Here is a 23825-nt window from a genome sequence, read left to right on the forward strand (position 1 = left end):
TATAAAATCAAACTGTCAGACAGTAACTAGCCAATAGGAGTTAATAACGGCAAACCAAGTGAACTTAATCAATTGTTGAAAATTGTTAAAGATGTTTTACGTCTGTAATTATAATAAAACATTTTGGGATGACGTTTTCTTATCATCATTACGTTTAATTATAGATAGATAGATAGATAGATAGATAGATAGATAGATAGATAGATAGATAGATAGATCAGTGTCTTGCTCAAGGACACTTCGACAGTAAAACAGGTAAAGGAAACAAATGTAATTAACAGCTAAATTATATACAATAACTGACTAATGTAATAAATATAACAGAAAGAATAGGATGGTCAAGTGGATACTGCTATGGTAGTAAGGTGCATGATTGTCCATGGATGTCAGAAGTGAGTGTACTAAATGTTGATACCTGAATAATCTACAAATCTATCAAAATATGAATCTGAAATACAATGGACAATGTAATAAATAATAAAAGTCTAGGTGAGCAGTCAGATTAGTGGTTTTCTAGGTTCCTTGTTTTGACTGAATTTACAAGGGTAGAAGTGGGACAAATTCACACACCAGAATAATTTATGCTACAAACTTTAATGTACAACATTATTCACATGCATTTATTATGTACAGTAGCTATTTACAATCAAAAATACATTATATAAATAATTATTTTACTTAGTGCAAAGTATTCGGTGATGTGGCCAAAAAGTGTATCCCCCCAAATATGTTCCCTGTTGTGTCTGTCCCTTGATTTCATGGCAAGGGAAGAAAATAAGAGAATTAATTCAATTTGTGGCTTGTTCCTGTGGCTGCCTTCTCTTGTTTGAATTTTGAATGGTAAAGCAACTTAAAAAATATCTCATGGGTTCACAAAGAATGTTTGTAAACTACACATATAGGCCCAAACCTAATGAAAAATGACACATTATGTCAAACCACAAGTATCAACTAATGTTAAAGCAAAGATAAGGTTATACTAAAGTGTACTTGGTATTCATTATGCAGTTCATGCTCATTTGTACAGCGACATACTCTGCCTGGGAAACAACTGTTGGCAGCAATGCAGTTCAATGCAAAACCACAGCTATTTAAATTCAATATTGCTGAAGGATCAAGGCTAATGAAATCATACTATTCTTCAGAAGTGGGGATGTGCCTTTAAAGAAGCCTTATCCATCATAGTCTCAGACCTAGAAAGCAGCCATGGCAGACAAGATCTTAAGCAGTTCTGACTTAAAATGTCAAACTAAAAACATAAATGAGTCCAATCTGTAACATGTATTCAAGTCTGACTATTGGTTTCTGAAAGATGAGTGAATAATGTGTCTGTCTGTACTTTATGTACTTAATGCTGTGGGTGTAACACCTAAATATGAGTAAAAAGCTGAAATTATTAGTTTGCTAATTAATTAGTGGATCAACAGGAAATTAATCAGCAACAATTCTAATAATTGATTAATCATTTAAATCATTTTTTAAAAGCAAAAACACCCCAAAATTCACTGGCTCCAGCTTCTCCAATGTGAATACTTCCTGGTTTTCTCAGTCTTCTATGATAGTACACAGATTATCTTTGGGTTTTGTACTGTTCGTTGGACAAAACAAGCAATTTAAACATGTCAACTTGGGTGGTGATTTGTGATCATCATTTTTCACAATTTTTTGACATTTTATGAACCAAATGATTAATAGAGAAAATAATTGTCAGATTGATTCATAATGAAAATCTCTGTTAGTTGCAGACTTAATTGTATACATCATCATATATTCATCATATTACAGACATATGGGCTTTAAATATCAAAAATATTCTATTTTTAAAATAGAGGTAGATGCAGTACATTAATGAGGCATAAGGTGTGATTTGTCTGTGTGTGCATGTGCGTGTTTGTGCTATAGCAGAGTGATTTCGCTTGGTGGCAAAGTGAGTCTCTTTTCTCTGACAGATAGCATGTTCTCCATGTGCATGGCAATGACTCGGCACAGCTCCAGGCCCTGGAAAACACACACACACACACACCAAAAACATAGAAACACTTAAGCTACTTAAGATGAGTGAAATGCACAGAAAAATTACACATACACATTGTAAACACAGCTCTCTAATCACATCTCTTTGATCAACTCTCTGTCTGTCTCATGCACACACACCTGCTCCAGCTGAAGCTGTGTGATGCGCTGGTTGAGCAGGTCTCCTATCATGATCTCCACGTACGGGTAACTGGAGCCTGAAGTTGGTCTCTGAGTGCGAGTTGACTGGACCTCCTTCAGAGGGAAACGCACCATGGCCTCCTAATCACACACACAAAACCAAACATATGCATGAATACACATACAAACATACACTTTCATGCTGTATTTCCTCTTATGTGTGGTTTGTGGGTTATGAAATTACAAAACACAAAGAAGGACAGTAGAGGACAGCGAACAGTATAACCAGCAGAGGGAGCCAAATGTTTTATTTTGAAATAATTTAATTATTACAGTAGTTTGATTTTAATTAAAATCGACCCAAGGGAAAGTCAAATGAGTGCAGTCCTCATACTGTTACACACATCCAGCTGCCCACTACCATATTCTTCCAGCTGGTCCTGGAATGTGAAGCTTTCACAACATTACACAACTGGTTATGTGTGATTGTGACATACATGGGTATCCTTGTTAAGAAAGTGCAGTCCATTCAGATTTACTGCCAGGATGCACGGAGCGTAGATGGAGGCCGAGCTAGAACTCTGGATGTAGAAGAAGGAGGAGCCGAACATGGGGAAGGCACTGACCAGACCTGGGGGAAAAACACACAAAGGATCATTGCTTATCAGCCAACACGTTCAAGCCAAGAGTCAGTTATTTTTGTGTTATTCAGGGTGTCTCTTTTGTCTTTTATTCTCTTTTATTGCATTTCTTTCCTACTTTTAACAATGTGTATTTCCTGCTGCTCTGTTGTTGTTGTATGTAACTTCTTTTAGTCAATATGTTTATCTATGTAAGGCATCTTTGAGTGCCTTTTAAAAGTGCTGTATATTTAAAATGTATTATTATCATTATTATTATTATTATTATAAAGTCAGTGTAGCTTGAAACAATTTATGTCTTCATCACTATCCTATACAATTTTTGATTTTTTTTACCCTAAAAACAATTACTTGGGATTCAAATTTGGCTATTCCATTACTTATGAGGGACATAAGTGGAGGCTACTTTTACAAACTGTGTGTTACTTTGAGAAACACCACAGAGAGAGAGAGAGAGAGAGAGAGAGAGAGAGAGAGAGATCTGCAGTCTTACCAAGGAACTGTGCACGGGCCTGGTGTGGGTTTAAAGGCTGGACCTGCTGCATGTGTTGAGTTGCCATATTCAGCCACTGCTGTGGACCCTGTTTGCTGTAGAACTGTGAGGGGACACACTCCTGCAGCTCACGGCTAAACGCACACACCAAGAGCAAACCAGGGATACCTCAGAGGCAGCAGTTATATATCATACAGATGCATGCTAGCTGGTGTTCTCTGGGTAAGTATATATGTGTGACTTTGTATGTGTTTGTGTAAGTTCAGCTGTGGCACGCCATAGATATGCAGTGTATATTTACATGGTGGGCAGGTAGATGGTGTCCTTGGCACGGTGCTGTAGGGCAGCCAGTCTGGCGATCTGCTGCAGATGCTGTTCACTGGCCTTACCCTGAGGAACCACACTCAGCAAGGCCTTAAGGTAGTCTGGTAACACCTTGGACAGAGACACAGACGATGCACATTGTATGTCACCATTCATTTACTTATGGAAATGTAAAATCTACATTTTCATAGTCAGTCAGGTGGTTTACTACGTAAGGACTACAGAGGCAATATCTTCCTCCATAATGTGATGACACCACAGCAAGAATTTGAGCCAAAGATTTTGTATACTGCCAGAGCTGTGTCAGACTCTGAGCTGTTCTTCATTTCATACGGTAGATCTGTACCTGGTTATAGTGCATGGTGACATATAGTTCATTGTCAAGTTTGAGAGCCAGACTCCATATGACTCTTCTGAACCACAGACTGTAGTTGGCGTCCACTGGCTCTGCCTCTGTAGCAATATCCAGGATGTACTCACGCTTGTTCAGGGGACGCACATTCTGACCTACACAGAAAAACAGTTTAGTAATCATTTATTTATGTGTTACTATATGAAATGCTGGACCTTGTTAAGAGTGTTTGCATTTTAGATCTTCACTGTGACAAGCTGGATCCTTATTACCTCTGTGTGTGACCAAAAAGATGGCATATTCATCCAAAGCCTCCACCCTGTGTAGGCCCATCTCATAGCAAAGCTCCTCAATGACATCCAACGCAACCTAAAATGAATAAATACACACACAATAAGCAATTCTTACAGCATGTTGATCCACAGATGCAGCATCCAACTACAGTCTACTTGTTATTTGGTCTAACAATGTTACACACTAGTATGATGATTTTCTTCAGAATCATTACAATGTAATTTCACTGTGTTTTATGTGTGTGTATGCCACTCACAGAGCACGTCTTGATTTTCAAGTGCCTTTCAATTCCACCTGGCAGCAGGAACAGCTGTCTCTTGGAGCTCCGCCCAGCCTGTGCACAAACAGCCAGTCAGAGGGAGCAGTCACATTGCGAGTACAGTTGTTACTGAGAGCAGGAAAGCAGCTGCTAAACAAACTCACATTTAAACATGACAGATGCCTTAAGTAGAAAAGTATCTATAACCTTGGTTGAAAATATCTACATGCTGTTTCTTAATGATTGATACAGAAATGTTTGCCGTGATACATTTGACCATTACAAAAGGTTAAATGCATGGACTTAGAGACTAACCAGCATAGCTTTCAGTTCCATGCTGTTGGGATACTGTACGCGCCCGCCATATTGAAAAGTCCTCCTCAGGTTCTGCTCGCATGCCTTGGCAATACCTGTCAATTAAGATCAGCAGCCAGTCAACACTTGGATCACTGAGAATCAATAGATGAATGGATGGATGGATAGATCGTCTACCTTGGTACTGCACCCCGGTGCTGGTACAGGCATCCTGCAGAAACTTCAACAGGAATGGCTTCATCACATCAGAGCAACGATGGAAAGCTGTCAGGATGTACAGCAGCCTCCATCCTCTCTGACAACTGTCCCTACACAAAATACACACACACACAACTACAAATAAACGGACCACTTTAGTACAAACTCTCTCACTCCATGCAGGCTGTTCACCATGAAGCGTGCCAGCACTGATAAAATGTTGAAGAGTCTTACGGTTTGGAGCTTGTGTTGGCAGTGACTTGCTTCATCACCTGGCAATAGGCTTCATCCTTCATCAGACCATGATCACCACTTAGCTTAATTTAGAGAATGAATATGTGACAAATATGTACAGATACACATGAATGAGTTCAAGCATCAGTGAAAAAATATAACAAAAAAATCAACAGTGGAGTTTGTTTCAGGCTTACTGTACATGTTTTGTTCATGTGTATGTACCTTCAGTATACTGGTGACGAGGTCCTGTTCAGTCAGACCTTTCAGTGGGAAGTCTCCCATGAACTTCATTATAGCTGGACAAAAAAACATGGACACAAATCAGTTATTGAAACAAAAGCTGTGTCAAGCCCTCTGTATACTTCATACATATTTTGTGCTCCAACAGTTACCTAAAAGTCTAAAATAATAATATCTGCAGCCATTAACTACTTCTTAATCTTCCTCTCTTCCACCATCCATTCCTTTTTTACTCTCCTCTCACCTAAGAAGATGTCAGCAGCCACTCTGTTCATCCCGCTGTCTGAGAAGTCGATCAGAGACTCCTGGATTGGAGACTGGAGAAACAAACACATACCGAGGAAGTAAAACCTGAAATGTTTAATTCAGATCTCTAGTGTTTGGTAAATTATGAGAACGAAGCACCGAAGAAAAACAGGTTCACAGTTTTGTGCAGCAGTGCAATACACAATAATTAAGATAAACATATATAGGAATATGAAGACATGGGCATTTTATCATGATTCTGTTTTGCGGGAGTCCTACCTTGGAGAATTTGACCATGTCAACAGGGTCTCTGCCCTCCTTCCCCTTTTTGGCTTTCTGATCACTGTTGGAAAAATACAGTGATCAGAAGCGGTCCACAGTTGTGTCAGTGCATTTGTGTGTATATATATGTCCATTTACTTTGTCGAATTTGACGACCAGCTTTAGATCTTAAGGTGTATATGTGTGTGTGTGTCTGACCTCCTGTTCCTCTGCGCCTCTCTGAAGTACTTCTTGGCAAACTCAGCCATGTGGTACTGGCTGCTGTGCAGAGGCAGATCGTCCATTTCGCCAATCTCATTCACCACCTGATACACACACATACACCCACAGTGAAAATAAGCTAAGTAGCTGTGTCGCTTAAGGGAACACTAAATCTACAAAACATTTCCATTTCTGCAAGCCAAAACATTCCAACATATATTGTATAAACAGTGGCTGATACCATAATCTAGGGGTATTAGAGCAGCTGTTATAGTGTAGAAGCTGATAAAAGGCATCATTTTTCTTTTTTGGACAATATTTTAGAAAAATTCAGCCATAATGTAAGTGAGAACTTCCTGGTCTGCACCTCTGTGGAGAGATCAAGCTCATGGGCAGCTATTGCTGAGCCCATCGCTACAGCAACAGCAGCTGAGGCGGCAACCCGTCCCTGTCTGTCACGAGGCTCCAGCCGTTCAGCAGGGAGAACCAGGAAGTCTGGAGCGGCCACAGGTCGGACGTAGTCACAGGGAAACACTCCTGACTTCCCGTACACAGCCCCAAACCGCCAGCCTGTACACACACACACACACACAAACACACACACACAAGCACACATGTACAATCACTGAGAGGTTCATATACGAACGTAGACACACATCAAGTGTTACACCCAAAACCACAAATGTCACATGCAAAACACGCAAACTGCAACCAACTGAAATAAACTTCTTAAGTGAAAGCAGAAGAAGCTAAGAGGCTACAGAGGCTGACTTAAAAGCATCATAACATCTTACCAGAGACTCCACCTTGGGCAGGGCACTGCTAGTTTAGGGATATGTCCCTACAGTTATATGAGGATAAATACCTGGGAGCCGATGGGTTGAGTGACGTACTGGCTTATTATCACAGTAAACCTAAACCAACCAGTAAAAAAGAAAAAGGCAAACAGCAAAGCAAACACACACACACACACACGCAGCAGATCTCACCAGGCTGTCAAACCCACCAAACTCAGGAGTGTCTCTCTTTAGCTCTTCCAGAAGCATGACCTTCTTCCTCACTATGCAGCCGTAATATTTGCCTGAACACACACACATATGCACACACAAATACAGACAAATGTGCACACACAGTGATAGTCATGGCATGAAGCACAGAGAAGCAGAGACAGGTTGTACATGACTCACAGAAGCAGAGAGCAAGTGAATAGAGATATTGTGCATGTCCTCAATACTAGTGATTGTGTGTGTGTGTGTCTGTGTGTGTGTGTCTGTCTCACCCGCCTCCAGCCCATCCATGTGCTGTAGTCTTATGATGTCTCCTTTGTGGAAGCTGAGCAGAGTCCTGTCCTCAGTAATGTAGTTCCTCACTGCCACCACATACTCTGAGTCCTGACAGAGACATGACATGTTGACATCAACATGCTGCAAATTCTGCAGCGGTCCACTGTGACTGGCAGCCGGAGGAGATGTGAGCCAAAACAAGGTCATCACATTGGACTGGGTTACATTTGTGTGTGGAGTTTGAGACAATTACCTCTGTTTCTGTCACAACATGATAACAATTTAAGAATTTATTTAAATTGTGTTTTAACATCATGTTGTAGCTAATAAGTTCAGGACAGATCTATTTTTTTATGAGAATATCACAAAAACCAAATTGATTTTCCCTCCCACTAGAAATCACTTTGTGCTCCTCGTGTGCTACATAAATAAAATTACTCTTATTGATTTCCAGTTGTGTCACGTAAAATACACACTTATACATATAAATATGTTCTGTATAAATATGTTGGACTTCCAGACCTACACAGACATATGCAGACATGCCCACATTCACACAAAAGCCCTCTGACCTTCTTGAGCTCTGTGAGGAAGTAGTCGATCATGTGTTTGACCTGCGGGGCCTTGGCGGAGAACAAGATCAGCTTCTCGCTGATCAGGTTGAATTCCAGCATGTTCTTGGATGGAATCGACACAAACAGGATGTCTGAGTAGCTGCACAGGAAGTAGTATGCAAAAGCGGGAAGCCGACATAAAGTCACAGAGAAAAGAGAGGGGTCTGAGGTCAAATCACTTGAGCACTTGGCACAGGATGTTGTGAATGTTGAATAAGGTCATTTGACATTTTATACCCTTTTATTTGAATAAGGAGAGCACAGTCAGCTCTTTTAGTTAACTCCACCTCTTCTAATGTGCGTCTTTGCAGCATTTTTAAAAAAAATGATGTTTTGATAATAATGTATGAAGGTTGAAAAGGTGTAGTTATAATTTTAGCTTGGTTACCTATGGCTGACATCACACTTACTCTGTACATGTTAATCTGTCTATGAGTCCCACCTGTAAGGCCTCAGCACTCTGAAGTAATCTGGAGCCGTGGAGCTGCTCTTCACCATCTTCAGCAGCTTGATGCCTTTATGAGACACAGACAGCACTTGCACTCCTGTCCCCACACTGCCCTGGAACACACACACACACATGAAACTAAGTACAGGCACTTATGAAAATTGTCAAATAAAAGCATATTAAAAGTCCTACACACCAAGTGAAGGAAAAATAATGTTATGTAATATAATGTAATATTCACAGTGGGAACTCGGTTGGCTTTGGCTTCATATTGAATTCAATAAATGTTGAGAAAGAGACAAGAACTCACAGAGGCTGGAAAGAGGCGGGAGAAGTAGATCTCCCACGAGTCTCTTGCCATGGCGACCACTTTCTTCTTCACGTTCTCATCATGAGTTCCTGAAACCTGATCCACCTTGTTCTCCGCTGTTTAAAAAACGAGGAAAGAGTTTAAGCTACAGTATTGAACCCAGTGAGCGAAGTGACGTCTGAGGGGCAAAACCCTGTATAAGTGGAGTTATAAAAATGCTTTTATATACATTTTTACACAACGTAAAGTCCTTGAAGGTTTTGTGTTCATACCAAACAGAGCTCTCATCTTCTGTCTCTCCTCCTGAGTGATACGGATGCAGGCCTCAGAGAAGGTATCATGTACAACCTGCAGAGCACATGAACAGGAATATGAACTAAAATATTTATTGCTGCTATAAATGAGTATGAGCATTAATAATCATAATAATAATAATAAAGGTTATTTATATAGCACTTATCAAACCCAGACATTACAAAGTGCTTTACAAGGACAAAATGAAACTGAGTACCTAAAAGTGTACCCTTTAATTTAATTTAAAGCACAACTTTTAGCATTTTATTGTCAATAAATCATTACCACCATATGGTTATTGTGCTATAAACCACCAGTTTATTCCATAATAACCATAAACACAAAGATGATCTGAGGCTTCTGCTAGAATGAAAAACTAAACCTGAAATATATAAATATATAAATTGATAAATAAACAAATAAATCTAACATGAATTACATAAAAACGAGGTAAATGTAAATAAATAATGAATACATAGATCAACCTGTCTGAAGATCAGGTCCAGAATCAGTGGATTGTTGAAGTTCTCTCTAGGATAAAACACCTGGAAAACAAAACAGATCAACAATAGAAATATTTATATGAGTAAATAATTATAAAACATGAATATATTAAAGCATTGTAATATAGTTAAATGTTCAGCAGAAGATGATCTGTGTAGAAGGTATTGGTATTACAGCTCGAGCATGCAATTCATTGTAACTGTGTTAAATTTCAGGGCAATGTGTATTAGTCTCATCCATCTGTGTTTGTGTGTGTCTGTGTGGACGCATGAAACACACCTCTTTCCTCATGTAGAGTTTCCAGGGGACGTTGGTATATGTGTAATATTCATCACTAGTCCTGCTGTGGAGCTGAGTCTGTATGATCTCCTCCTCTACTGGCAACTCTCTAGAAACTGTACACAAACTATTTTTAAACAGAGTTCTTCTTTACATGCACATATGAAATTAGTAAAAGTATGTCTGTCATTCTGCAGTTTATTCCTGGGGATTTATAAAGTATGTGAAAAACTCACCTGGAGGAGGGGCAGGGCTTATGTTGGAGCTGGTTGGCCCCACAGGGCGAGGCTTGGTTGTCTTGGTAACCTTAATTCCTACCTCTTCTTTGGGTTGGGAGGATGGAGGCTTCCTTTGACTCTGAGACATGAAAAAAGGTCAGAGATTGTTTTAGCTTGTGTGTGTGTGTGTGTGTGTGTGGTAGGTGGGGGTACCGGTTGTGGTGGGTTTGCCATCTGGTCTTTAAGGATCTCCATGGCTTCATCATGAGGATCTGGCTTCTTTGCAAACATTTTTCCATCATCTTTCCTACACACACAAAAAAGATGAAAATAACTTGACAGACAAAATACCACTGAAATCTCTTCAGTCTATCCAGCTAGTAAATCATGTGTGTGTGTAATGTGTGCGTGTTACTTTTGTGTGGCAGGTCCAGTGGAAGTTGTTGTGCCAGCAGGCTGGTGCTGTTTGATGATGTCTTTGATGTCATGGCTGGGCTCCATGCGCTCGGTGTTATTCACACTGGATCGGACCATGTCCTCAGGAGGAGGGCGACGCGTTGGACCTGGAATTGAACTTTCTATTAGATCAAGCACATATAAATACTATGTCCAATCACTTAATTCAACAACAGTTGGATTCAATTTCAGCTATTTCTTCAGGGATTTCATGCATCAAAAAATTTGCATAATGTCCACAAACTGAATCATTCAATTTGAATAATGTTGATACTCGCAAAAAATATAACAAGCTCTAAAGATGTAAATTGTAAAAGCAGCTGTAATTGATTTAGTCAAGGTGGACAGCTGTCAGTACTAATATTTCAGTCAATCCCAACTTTTCAATTTGATGCAGTAGGCTTCAAAGCACTGTGTCACGATGAATCAGTGTTTTCTCTCCACTTCTTTTACTTGAGTAGCTTTTCAGTTCAGAGAACCCCGCAAGAAAATCATGACGCATCCTGAAGCATTAATCATAACATTCGCACCACATAGCACAAATGCTCATGTTAATTCAACCCAGGGAGTGCAAAACATACTCATTTTTCGCTGAACAGCAGCAGGACTGGGCTTGTACGGTGAATCTTCTCTCTCTCTGGTCTGCAGTGAGACAGGAAGTGATAAAGCTGGGTATGCATTTATTTGCAAGACAATATTTCTGATTTGTACATATAGGTTGGCAGGTGTCGCCACATGTGTGTTCATGCATCTCCACAGCACGATGGGCTGTATGTGTGTGTTCATTTACAGGGCTGGGTGTGTGGGAGCGTGGCTGCGAGTGATGCTGTAAAGGTGGAGACTGGGGGGCCGGGGCCACGGGGGGGAAGGAGGACAACATCTGCTGCTGGATTGCAATGGCCTGCATGGTCATCTGTTGGGCCTGCAACACACACACACTTATATTTTAAAAATCCTTTAGCTAGGATTTATAACTGACTAAAAGTAAATACTTCACTTAGTATCAACTGATCTAACGTTAATTCTCGTCAATTGTCTTCATCAATTGGATTTGTTTAAATTGTTTTGGTCAGAGCCAGGCTAGCTGTTTCCCCCTGTTTGTAGTCTTTGTGCTAAGCTATGCTAACCGGCTGCTGGCTGAATCCTAGTAGCTTTAACTAACTGTAGCTTTAATGCAGTTGTTCAGAGGAAAGATATGTGACAGACCAGAATGATAGCTTGCTGGTTGATGATGGCCTGTTGCTGCTGAGTCAGTACTGCCTGCTCCGATCCTAGAGAGGTATAAAAATATAAACATATATTCCATGTAGTAAAAATTATTAAAAAACAGTAGAAGCATACACAGTCCACTGAAAAACACCCAGTAGACCTCTCCGCTTCAAACAGACCACACAGCAGAGGCTTTTATATAATACGAAGTGAATTTATGGTAACTCCATCATGCCCAAATCCTTCAGGCCACACATGCTGGTAAAAACCTAACTCAGATGTGATTTTTGTACCTGGCACACCTGTCATCACAGGCAAGCCTGGAACCATAGTCGTGGCAGGGAGCGAGGGCACCCCGGGCAAACTGGGGACACCGGTGACATGGGATGCTACATCAGCATCTGTAACAGTAGCGGGGGCAGCAGAGGGTGCGTGAGTGGATGACGGGTTGGGCGCAACACGTGTGGCAGGAGTGGTGGTGGAAGAAGTCTGTTGGTAGGGGTGTTGGGGCTGGTTGTACTGGTGGTACTGTTGTGGCTGCTCCTGTTGTTGTTGTTGTTGTTGTTGTTGCAGCTGCTGCTGTTGTTGCTGTTCATGGTGATGATGGTGGGAGGGGATTGGCATGGCAGGTATGGGTGGCATCATTCCTCCTGCTACTGGAAGCACTGGCACAGCTTGAGGAGCAGCAGGCAGGGAACAGGGTAAGAGTTAGGAACAGTGTCGCCTCCACGTCTCTGTCTTAAATGGATTTAATTGGTTTTGTCATCCGGGACAGACAAGACCTGACAAGCCAATCAACACTTCACTGTACGAGAGTGACACAGTCTCCAAACACAATCCCACAACAGATATATTAATTATTAAATAATTGCTGCTCACTGGTAAATAGAAATATGATGAGAATATTTTTAAGGATTTATTTTTGATGTGCACATTTGTTTCCCCTCAATATGTTAGTTTATTACATAACAGCTGTAAATGAGATTAGTATTAAACTGATATACTAGGATTAGGAGTGGCCTTATGATGAAAAAAGAAAAGGAAATGGCCAGACATACTACAAATAACATGATGGTTCCTCATGACCCCAAGAAGTAGAGACATGACGGTTTGTAAAACATGTATTGAATACCACTGCAACCTGTTATACATTTGAAATCAATTTAATCATATTATATATCACATCCAATACATAAAACAATGTTTTTCAAATAAGCACACACGTACACACACGCACTTATAAAATGCACGTGAAGAGTCAGGTGAGGGTCACCATACCATGCTATATCAATACCATACCTGATGAAACTCTCTAAAATTGACTGAGAAAACTGCAGTAGCCTGCGGATGGCCGTGTCGCCGTTTTTACTACACACTTCACTACAACTTCATTATATAGTTTAAAGCATTTCTACTCACACACTCATTTGTACACAATATGCACAGGTGCATAGTGTGCATAGAAATAAAGTTTAGGCAGCCTTTCCTTCATCCCTTTTTCTTCCTGTCACTCATCACTGCTGTTGCTCTCTCCACTGCACATTGTCCAGTATGGATTAGTAACTCTATAGAAGACTGTCTGTGGTATGAGGGGCGACATAAAACTTGACACCTGCACATTGAGAACCTTGAAAACACTCAGATTTCCCAAAGACAGAGTGAAGAACAGACAGTAAAAGGGGCAGGAGAAAATTATTGCTCCACTGGTGAAAAAAAGAGAGAGAGATAGCTAATAAATATTTTCAGATGTTTGGAACGTGATACATCTGTCACATGTAAACCTTTACCTTTACACATGCAAACAAAACAGCAGTAACAAAATGAACACAGACACTGAGTGACAGCGTGAGTGTGCTTGATTAAGAAAAGAACAAGACAAAGAACATTTACCGAGAGAACGAGAATGAGAGTGACAGGTGCCTATAGACGAAGGGTAAAGGAGACATCTGTGGTTACAGTGAATGGCGGTCTATGCATTATCTATGAGGTCAGGCTGCTCATTACAGCCTCTAAGCGGCAGATTAAGGTTGGTGAACCATACTGCTGAACCTTTACACTTCAGTCATGTTCAGACTCACACAGACACATTACCCTTCACCTTGACACAATATGGAAATAATTACAATAATGATCTTTTGTTTTTTGTTTAAAATCATTTTTCACCTTTTTTATGATGGCTGAATTACTTTTGCTGATGACTTTATAAGCTGTTTTGAAACCTTTAAAGCATTTGGAAACTGCATTACATGATTAGTTTTCATTTCTGTACTTGTCTCTCTATTAGCTTGTTCATTTTTGCTGTTGACCTGATATCAATACTTGGAAGTGAAGGTTCAGCGGAAGCTCTGCTGTGAGAAAGGAGGCAAAACAATTTATCAACCTGACACTAACGCAGATGATTTAAGACCCACTTAGAAGAAGCTGAATAATTGATGTCAGTGTGGAGAGAAAGAGTTTGACAGAGGATGAATAGATGGATGGATGGCGTGACAACAGAAGGGCTGGAGATGAAAAGTAGAGAAAAAAAGAAGAAAGATAAAATAAAGGGTCAAGTGCAAATATTTGAGTCTGCAACAGCCTGCGGTTGAACACAGGAGAAAGACATGAATGACAAAAATACAAATCCAGGGAAACACTAACGGACACTAACGAACTGCTCCAAGATCAAACATAACTAAACAGGAAACACACAGATGTTTTACCTCCAGGGTGTATTCCTGGTGGATAAGGTCGACTGGGAGCCGAATAACTCTCCCCCTCTCCTCCTCCTCCTCCTCCTCCTGTGATACCTATACCTCCTCCTCCCTTCATCCTCGCTGACAAACTTCCAGTCTTTTCCATGTCCTGATGGGCAGAGACAAGCAAGTAACGGAGATTCAGCGGAGGGGAAAGGATGGTTATAGATGTTGAGAAAGTGGAGTTTGACAGACATGAAGAGTGGGGCAAAAAGTGTACGTATAAGAAAGAGAGAGAGAGAGAGAGTAAAGGAAGAAGAGAGAGGGAGTGTATTGTATTGGTTGGTTCAGACCCTCTCTGAGTGAGTCAGTAAAGCTGTAGGAACTAAATACTCCCCAGGAAGTACCGTACGCACTGGAGGAGATGCTCCAACACACACACACACACACACACACACACACACACATACATACATGAAAACATATAAATGGCACAAACTCATAAACACAAAACAATAATCTGCAACATTTTCTGCAGCATAATAGACCTCATTGTCCCAACATAACAAAACCAAATAGCTCTTTTCCTTAGAAAATGCTTTTTACATTGCAAAGAGCAGCAGCTCAATATGCAAATAGCAACATGATCAGCGACAAGTCAAAGAATAAAGTGCCCCTTGCAGAAACTTAAACTTCATCAAAGAGAAACAAGATAAAGGATATCATCATATCTCCCACACTGACTTGACAGCAGATGTAAAAACCAAAGACACTGGAAAAAAGTCCTAAAGGACACTATTTTTTTGCAGCCAATGCTCACAAAATACCAATTATGGATATTACATTGTTTCAGTGTCTTTCAGAACTCTTGGTCAAAGCCCTGAACATACCTGCATGGGTTGTACGCTCTCCCCACTTCCTCCCAATGACAGAACCTTTTGCCTTTTTTTCTTTTACTGATTAGCAAAATCCCCAGAGAGCTGTGCATGCATGCTGCCTGCTGTTACAGTCAAATACGGTAGATTGCTCGGTAACCTAATCATCCCTCCTGCCGGGCGATCATGTCTACCCCATTCATACACAAACAGAAGCCATGGATCACATGTTCAATCCGTCCATCAATACTCCCCTCCGTTCACACTCAGATAACAGATGAGGTAGAGAGGGAGCAAGACCTGACAGTTTCATGTATTTCAGGGCTGCAGCTAATGATCATTTTCATGATGTATTAATCAGATTTTTTTTCCATTAATTCAGAAAATGTGAAAAATGTCAATCAAATGTTCCCAAATGTTCAAATGGCTTGTTTGTCTGACCAATAGTCCAAAACCCAAATTTGAAATGAGATGAAACTGAGAAAAACAGCAAATGTTCACATCTGGCAAGCTGGGACCAGTCAGTGTTCGTCGTCTTTACTACATAAATGACTTAAATCTTTAAAACTTTAATCAATTATCAAATCATCAATTATGTATTTCCAAAACAAAAAAAAGGAAAGTATAGTTGAAATGTGTTGTTTACTGTAGATCAGTGTCAATACTCACTATGCTGCTGTCTGACAACACAGGGTCAAACAGACTGTCCAGGTAGCGATCCATTCCTCTCTGTGTCTGACCGTCACTGAACGCATCCGACTCTACTGGACACAGACAGAAACCTGAGTGGCTTCAAACATGCTGTTGCACCTAATGTTCAGTGCTTTTACTAACCAGAAATAATAATGATCTAACTGAAATAATATCAGATTAGCTTTTCTAGTTTTGCATCAGGATATCGTCTGCAGATAATCAGATATAGTCTAATAATGTGGTAAAAATTGGGTAATGAAGAGGGACCATACTACCATATATTCCTGATAGAACAAATTATTACATATTGAAGGGTTCACACACATTTTGGCCAGTGGATTTACATTACTTTTCCATCACTTTTCCTTCATTTTAAACCAATTATAATATAATATATAATATAATAATAATTGTTTTCATTTTTTAAATCATTTTATACATTTCTGCTGCCCACATCAAAAATTGAAAGAAATTGCCATAAAAAACTAACAAATTATTACATTACAATAAACCTACAGTATGATGTCTGCATATTCCTATGAACACACACAGTACTAGTCAAAAGGTTAGAAACACTCTCACATTCTCTTGAATGAGAAAGTGTGTCCAAACTTTACTTTTGACTGGCACTGTTTATAAAGAAGTAAATTGGAGGACATATTTGTGTGTGTGTGTGTGTGTGTGTGTGTGTGTGTGTGTGTGTGTGTGTGTGTGTGTGTGTGTGTGTGTGTGTGTGTGTGTGTGTGTGTGTGTGTACCATGGCTGTAGTAACCATCAGAGTCAGGTAGACTGTAGGCTGGTCTGCTGCTGCTGCTGAGAGGAAAGGAAGGAGGAAGCTCCTCATCTGAGTCAAATCCACTGCCAAACAAAGCACTGACAGAGGAAAGAAGAATCGTCTATTTTGTAATTATATGAAATGTAATATCTACATTTCTAATATTTATTTATGCGTGTACTGTACTGCACGTGGTGACAGTGTGTGTGCCCTTTCTATACTGACAGGCTGGCATTAGCTCGGACTCTAGCAGGATTGTTGGTGCTGATGACGAAGTAACTCTTCTGCTTCGGGAAGTCAGTCGGAAGCTCCAGGTCGGCAATCAGGTCCATCACATAGTCGTGACCCGCTAACTCCACCCACTGGCCGTGCTCCTTCATCAGAACTGAGCTCCCCCTCCACCAGTCAGACACTCCCCTATAAGACCACACACTTCAAATACCAGCCTATACCTGTTCATAGTGTACTCAAGGCTTTCTGTACTGTACAATACAGTACAGAAATTGAATAAACAAAAATTGGACATACCACTACACAGAAGTATCAAAGCAAAACCTTGAGCTGAAAAAGAACCATATCACAATCATATTAGTACCTGTGGCGAAGGATGTCTCCTGCTAAATCCTCTCCACTGGTCCATGAATGGACGGGACACAGGAATGACCCTCCTACAGACAGAGATGAACCAATAAGATCAACAAACATCTTCACTTGTTTATTTCCATTGTGATTTTGAAATCACATCAAATGTTGAGTGTTAAAGGGCAAAATGCATGAAATTGCGCAACACACACACAGAGAGCCCTGAAGTTCCATCACCTGATCCTGACTGGCAATGAATAATCAATGATCAGGGACTGTAATTGATCCCACTCAATAAAAATGATGCCAACAGTGCAGACACGCAGCACTCCTCGCTTTTCTTTGAGTGCTGTGTTCACTTGAATTTGTTTTTTTGTGCTCATTTGAAATAAATTGTGAGATATGAAAGCAAAGTGAATTTTGGAAGATTTTTGCTGTGATTGCTTTTGATTTGTTGTAGTTTTCATAGTGAGCAGTTCAACCTGGTGTGACATCATTGTCCTGTTCGTCTTGTTAAAAAAAAGCTTACCGTCAAAACAGTGCACATGCAACACCATGTTAGCTTTTTTCCTATTGACTGTCCACTCCAACAGTGACAGTGGATAGGTGCGTGCAGTCTCAGGGGCGGAGCTTGAGCCTATCTGTGTCTTCTGATTGGCTTGGATGAGTCTGTGTTGAAGCAGCGCCTGGCAACCAGCGGGAGCGTGGTCAGAAACAAACCTGGAGAGGAAACGACAATTTTTTTTTTTCTATTGAACTAAACCTGTCCCCAACCACTTTTTGATTGTGTTTATCATTATAGTTATCAATCATGTTACCAAATTGTATCTAGTACCATGTTTAAAGGGATTACCTAAATCATGTGATGTAATTTGATCATTTTCATTCATTTTCAAATTATAAAAAAAATAAAACTACAAAGTTGAGGAGGTTTCCATACATTTTGTTTTGTTCTGTTTAGATTTCTTTTAAATTGATTTTTAATTTTAAAAAACACTTTTTTAAGTTACTATCTAACCCTCATTTGCATGTTCTTGCGTATGAAGATTCTCATCGGTATGATTCTGTACTCGTGTGTAAGAAGTGATTTCTTACTTCAGCAGATATTTGTCCATCTTGGGCGATGGGGCGAAGCTGCAGACACACGCCAGCAGCAGCAGCCAGCCTCTCTCGGCGTTGTCAGCGTTCATGTTCCTCCACACCTGGTTGACAACCTGAGCCAGGATCTCATCCCGTAACCCCGGAGACAACAGGCCCCTTTGGATGATGTAATTCCCAAACATGTTTTCCTGCGCCCCGTTCAGGTGAGGGTCCCCCATGAATCGTAGTACCTGAAGAAATCAGAATGAAGGCAAAAACCATCATGACTAACTCTTGTTAGATTGTGTGATATCTTATTGGCTCATAGGGTGTTTTATATTATTGTTTGTGCGTATTTCTGCCTTGTTGTGATTAATATTTGGCGATGACAAGAGGGAAATGCTATTAAAATACATTTTCAATGTCCTTCCCGCTACGCAATATCACAATGTGTATTGATTTCATGTTTAATTTCTCGTCTATTAGTTGATAAAAGAATAGCAGTGTTATTTCAATGGAGGATGGTTGTTTTATTTCTTTCAACAACAAAGACACTGAACACGGGGCTGGATGATAAATCTGGGCAGCAGAAGCAAGCGAGCCACTGGAGACTGTCCCTGATGTGTAAATCTGTATTATTGTAAAATACTGTAGTGCAGTGCTGGAAGAATATGAATTCCAGATCCATGAGTCAATGAAGTTTAAGAAAAGAGTTTATATGAGGTCATCTTACCATGATGAAAAGCTCCAGCGCCTCCTCTCTCAGGTCCTCTTCTACGCGGGTCAGAGGTGACTCCAGAGGGGCCATCAACATCCCAAACTTTGGTTCCTACAATGATGAAAGATTTACAGTGTTTTTAGGAAGCAGACTAAAATCTACATATCTTACATGAATATTACATGATTTTAGAAACAAATCCACTTCAGGTTGCTTTAATACAAGAGTGAAGTAGGGCTAGTGAAGGGGAACAGCCCTCCCTCACTTCTTACCAAAAAAGGTAATTTTGTTGTATATGATGCAGGAAATCCATAAAGATCCTTTGAAGTAAAATTTAAATGGTTTCATGTTTCTTGCCTGGTGTCATACAGGACTAGCATACCAGCAGAGTCAGAGTAAACTCTCAGTAGATATACATCACCACCTCTTGGACTAGGCTGCATGCTTTAATGACTTTGGCTAGAGTTTTACAGTCTGGCATTGCATCAGTTCCAGGAAAAAAAACAACATTAGGCTACTGTGCAGCAAGAATAGACCAAGTCCAACAATAACAACAACATGAAACTGCTGTATCTGATCCATGTTAGTGCTGCTAGTGCTGTCATTTATCAATAAGAGGTAAATTCCTTGACATAAGTGTCATGTTTCTATTTGTGTCCTAATTCATCAGTTCCACTCTGGTAGTGACTTCAGTGGATATGTAACATTTTTACAGGACAGTTTAACACCCACAAGGCAGTTTAAAAGGAAAATATACAGTAGGTTCTACATGACGCTAGCTGTAACACTGTAAGTATAGTGATATACATCTCACCCTGAAGTAGATCTGTACAAAGCGGTAGAACGGGTAGTTGTTGATGTCCAGAGGCAGAGTGAGTTGATATGAAGAGGACTCCTGGATATGTGGAGCCTGAAGCAGAGCCAAGCAGTCTGAGTGCAGCTCCCTCCTGACTGCAGAGAGAGAGAGAGACATGAAGGTCAACACGCAAACAAACAGGAGCGTGAAAACTACCAAAAACTGAAGTTAATCGACTAGAAATATATATATGAACATATACTGTATTACTTTCTATTGGTAAGATGACTAGAGATGTTATTTATGACATGAAGTTGTTTCAAAGTCCTTTTTTAAATGCCATTAGGGTCATTATTTTTCACTGTATGGTTTATTTATTAACTAAAAAGCCGCTCAGGTCTCACTCTGTCTTGACTACTCAAATCATTTCTTGAGTTGACACTGTCAGTGCTGATGAGATGAGACACATTCGTAGAACTGAACATCATTTGGCTGATGAATAATATGTATGTACATCATGTGATGAGCACTAATGGGCAAGAGAGACAAACAGACAGACAGACAGACAGACATCTACAGACCTCCTGCTGTCTGCAGTAAAGCACCCAGCTCTGCAGGGATCACCAAGTGTGTGACATTCACCACCTCCCTCTTGGTCAGCTCCTGAAAGAGTTACCGGTTTTAATTAATCTGCAAACTGACAGTGGATTTGGAACAATCTTAAAACTGATTTTTGTAAAAAAAAAAAAAAGAAAAAAAAAAGAACAGTGTAAGAGACACAAGAAATTCAAAACTTCCATCTTACCATCTCTCTCTTCCTCCTCTCCTCTTCAGCTTTCCTCCGGGCTTCAAACTTCATCTGCAAACAGATCACAAAAATCACGCACTGAATATTTGCAGTTCAATCCAGGACAAGTAGATGCAAAAGCACAAAACTGGAATAAGTCTAAATGTGCAATTTATGCTAAACTATTTACAGATGTTATCAGACAGCACACATATGAGTGATTCACAGGACTGTCATCAAGTTGCGTCCCCTCAATAGGAAAGAAAATATTATGTTTTGAAGCAGACTTCATGTACCTTGATGTATCGCTTGCGGCTGACGTACATGTGGACGAGGGAGCGGAACCGAACCAGACTCTCCCTCATTTTCACATAGCGCTTCCTAGACGTCAGAATGGAAATTTAATTTTCTCACTGTCAACACATGTCTTATACCTAACTTCAAGATTTGTGTTGATCCAATTTCCTAAGAAACCAAACAGACTTTATAGCCAAGCAACAAATTTTTTGTAATAGAAGTCACTGTTAAAATGCTAGCAGTGTTATTGGTTAGGATTAAAATTCATAGTTTCTAAATACGTTTTATTCCAATAAACAGGAATTTACATTTTGGGTATAAGACTGTTTCCAGGGATCATTCTCCTTAAGGCACAATCCATATTTGCTTTACAACACCTGTTTTTAACACTGTAGTTGAGTTACACACTGTCCTTAAAAAGAGTAACGTAATATTTACTAAGATTTTAAGATCCCTACTAGTGTCTTTCTCACTGCTATGGTGTATATTTAACATAGTAAAAGTGACTGAACTGAAGAACTGTCGTTTATTTTTTAATGCTTATAACAATATAAATCAGTTCATGTGTTATGAAACTGTAAGATAACCAAAGAAGCTGATGATGCACCTTGTGAGGAAGCCTCGGCACTGCGCCTGCAGCCCGATGATCTTTTTGCGAAAGGCCACAAAGCGTTTCCTGACAAAGAACATGCGGGTGTAACGCTGCAGGGTGAGAGCGGCCAGATCACGGCAGCGCTCCCGTTTGCACTCCAACAACTGGTAGATGTCCTCCTTCAGAAACAACTGACAGTCACACAAACACACACACGTGTCACATTCATATACAGTATATGCATCATTAAAAAAAAAAAAAATTAAAAATGCACATACAGCATAAATTGAACCTCACCTTTGTGACGCCAACATGGTAGGCTCCTGGTGTGAGAGGACACAGTTTACTGAGCATTATCACACAGTTTTCTCCATTTGCATCTGGAAGCTCTCGAATCCCCACTAGGGACTTATACCTGAGGATGACACATTCACATGCATGGGATACTTTTTATTGCTTAAAAGAGGCACCAAAATAGCTTACCACCACCCGCTGATTAAAAATTGTATGTGTGTTACCTGAACAGGAAGACGTAGAATGGCATTCTGACAGGATATCCCTCTCTGCGGATCCTGATGGTCTCCAGGACACCAGAGTGTCGTAGCTGGCTGCTGACCAGGTCGTCCTCAAACACACCTGGTTGCTAAAACACAGATGTACACATGCACATAGAAGTATGCTCAAAAAACATCATGCATGTAAATGATTAGTGTCAGAAATGCAGAATGTTTAAAAAAGATACCTTCATATTATTTGGCTTAATGCAGCGAACAAAAATAGGGTTGCACCTGAAATGGAAGAATAAAAGTAAACCAAGTGAGAAATAATGTCAGCTTATTTTCTTTATTTTAATGCAACTAATTTGAATTAATGTAATGAAATTGTTCAAAGAAATTGTGCTAGTTTGCGGACAGCGATTGTGTGCTATTAATTATTTTCTAAAAGTAAATATCTCCATTTCTCTCTATTTTACCTCTCCATCTTCTCCACTAGTTCGAGCAGAGACTGTTGGAACTTGTTGCTGACGGTGGGAGCTTGGTATTTTCTGGTGACTGTGCTGCTCTTCCTCATGTGACCTCCTTTCTGCTGACCCATGAGCTCTGCGTGAACCATGAAGAGGTTTGACACCATCTGGACGCACACAAATAAGACACATATGCTCACACACAACCTTCACACATGTACCACGGTGGTTTATGTTATTAGAATTAGGACTTTAGGAGTAACATGACCATTCATTCATATGTTGAAATGAAGATGCTCCTCTCCTCTCACCTTGTTCTTGCTCTGAATGAACAGGTCCAGGACATCCTGTCGGACCTGGTCGTAGTTTTTATCGAGGAACTTGTGAACCTGAATCAATGACATCACAAATTATTGGAAAACCTGTCAGAGATCAGTGGAGGATTCCCTCTATTCCAGCAGGTTTTATGAGGTTGATTAGCTTGTGTAGATAGTTGTGAATTTGATCAAAAGTTTCACACACTCTTCAACCCTTTTCATCAATGTTTTTTTTTTTTTTTAAACATCCAAAACTCTTTGTACAGATACAATGCTATGAAAGACAAATATGGATGCCAACCAATCAAATCCATTTTATTGCCAACTGGCTGGCCAATAGCAGGTTTTGTCAACTGAGATGATCCAATGAGAAGCTGTGTACCTGATAGGTGACCCGGCCAGCAAAGTGCTTGATGGTGAACTCTGGGAGGGGCATCTTTGGCTTCAGATACAGTGGGTTGTTGCCATGGTGATAGTGACACTTTTGGAGGAAAGTGTGGTCCGTCGCCTAGCAACAAATCAGCAGACTCTAAATGACATGTGCAATAACTGAATCTGTCTGTATGACATATATGCAAGTTCATGTTTAAGTTTCCTCTCTCCCGTCCTCCACCTGTGGGAAACAGCTCTGGTCGTCCAAAATCCTCAGTATCCCATGAGGCTTAGAGGCGATGAGGTCGATGCAGGGCTGGTTGTCACTGAATGGGATGTCCTGCCAGGGAATCTGTTCCCTGCTGTACTCCTCCTGCACGGAGATCATCACATACAATACAATGTGAGGAGTGTGTATGTGTGTTATTGAGTGTCCCTGCAGGTGTGTGCA

The 23825-nt window shown here is 40.2% G+C and overlaps 1 protein-coding gene across 4 annotated transcripts in view; it reads right to left on the reverse strand.

Annotated features, from left to right (window-relative positions):
• Positions 1 to 1545: 1545 nt before the first annotated feature.
• myo15aa (myosin XVAa) overlaps positions 1546 to 23825 on the reverse strand; it is a 39733-nt gene continuing 17453 nt past the window's right edge. The window contains exons 17-67 of one of the 4 annotated variants that reach the window (XM_044332084.1): positions 23616 to 23747; positions 23385 to 23510; positions 22997 to 23074; positions 22695 to 22852; positions 22464 to 22509; positions 22240 to 22364; positions 22019 to 22136; positions 21737 to 21912; positions 21129 to 21213; positions 20851 to 20904; positions 20627 to 20708; positions 20064 to 20200; positions 19265 to 19360; positions 18547 to 18782; positions 17981 to 18171; positions 17465 to 17537; positions 17095 to 17286; positions 16852 to 16967; positions 16071 to 16165; positions 14554 to 14695; positions 12145 to 12525; positions 11849 to 11913; positions 11433 to 11564; positions 11224 to 11284; positions 10602 to 10749; positions 10400 to 10493; positions 10205 to 10325; positions 9969 to 10084; positions 9671 to 9730; positions 9164 to 9239; positions 8892 to 9007; positions 8576 to 8694; positions 8092 to 8233; positions 7516 to 7627; positions 7243 to 7317; positions 6604 to 6806; positions 6234 to 6340; positions 6033 to 6096; positions 5752 to 5824; positions 5490 to 5563; positions 5265 to 5347; positions 5010 to 5140; positions 4833 to 4927; positions 4515 to 4592; positions 4237 to 4333; positions 3959 to 4119; positions 3590 to 3723; positions 3289 to 3422; positions 2652 to 2785; positions 2155 to 2295; positions 1546 to 1998 (exon numbers count right to left, since the gene is read on the reverse strand). In XM_044332084.1, the coding sequence (XP_044188019.1) occupies positions 1897 to 1998; positions 2155 to 2295; positions 2652 to 2785; positions 3289 to 3422; positions 3590 to 3723; positions 3959 to 4119; positions 4237 to 4333; positions 4515 to 4592; positions 4833 to 4927; positions 5010 to 5140; positions 5265 to 5347; positions 5490 to 5563; positions 5752 to 5824; positions 6033 to 6096; positions 6234 to 6340; positions 6604 to 6806; positions 7243 to 7317; positions 7516 to 7627; positions 8092 to 8233; positions 8576 to 8694; positions 8892 to 9007; positions 9164 to 9239; positions 9671 to 9730; positions 9969 to 10084; positions 10205 to 10325; positions 10400 to 10493; positions 10602 to 10749; positions 11224 to 11284; positions 11433 to 11564; positions 11849 to 11913; positions 12145 to 12525; positions 14554 to 14695; positions 16071 to 16165; positions 16852 to 16967; positions 17095 to 17286; positions 17465 to 17537; positions 17981 to 18171; positions 18547 to 18782; positions 19265 to 19360; positions 20064 to 20200; positions 20627 to 20708; positions 20851 to 20904; positions 21129 to 21213; positions 21737 to 21912; positions 22019 to 22136; positions 22240 to 22364; positions 22464 to 22509; positions 22695 to 22852; positions 22997 to 23074; positions 23385 to 23510; positions 23616 to 23747 (6087 nt within the window). In that variant the 3' untranslated portion in view covers positions 1546 to 1896. The remainder of the gene's footprint in view (positions 1999 to 2154; positions 2296 to 2651; positions 2786 to 3288; positions 3423 to 3589; positions 3724 to 3958; positions 4120 to 4236; positions 4334 to 4514; positions 4593 to 4832; positions 4928 to 5009; positions 5141 to 5264; positions 5348 to 5489; positions 5564 to 5751; positions 5825 to 6032; positions 6097 to 6233; positions 6341 to 6603; positions 6807 to 7242; positions 7318 to 7515; positions 7628 to 8091; positions 8234 to 8575; positions 8695 to 8891; positions 9008 to 9163; positions 9240 to 9670; positions 9731 to 9968; positions 10085 to 10204; positions 10326 to 10399; positions 10494 to 10601; positions 10750 to 11223; positions 11285 to 11432; positions 11565 to 11848; positions 11914 to 12144; positions 12526 to 14553; positions 14696 to 16070; positions 16166 to 16851; positions 16968 to 17094; positions 17287 to 17464; positions 17538 to 17980; positions 18172 to 18546; positions 18783 to 19264; positions 19361 to 20063; positions 20201 to 20626; positions 20709 to 20850; positions 20905 to 21128; positions 21214 to 21736; positions 21913 to 22018; positions 22137 to 22239; positions 22365 to 22463; positions 22510 to 22694; positions 22853 to 22996; positions 23075 to 23384; positions 23511 to 23615; positions 23748 to 23825) is intronic. The other 3 variants (XM_044332088.1, XM_044332087.1, XM_044332085.1) reach the window with 3 other exon arrangements.

This window comes from Thunnus albacares, chromosome 17 (assembly GCF_914725855.1).
Source record: "Thunnus albacares chromosome 17, fThuAlb1.1, whole genome shotgun sequence".
Taxonomy (NCBI): Eukaryota; Metazoa; Chordata; class Actinopteri; order Scombriformes; family Scombridae; genus Thunnus; species Thunnus albacares.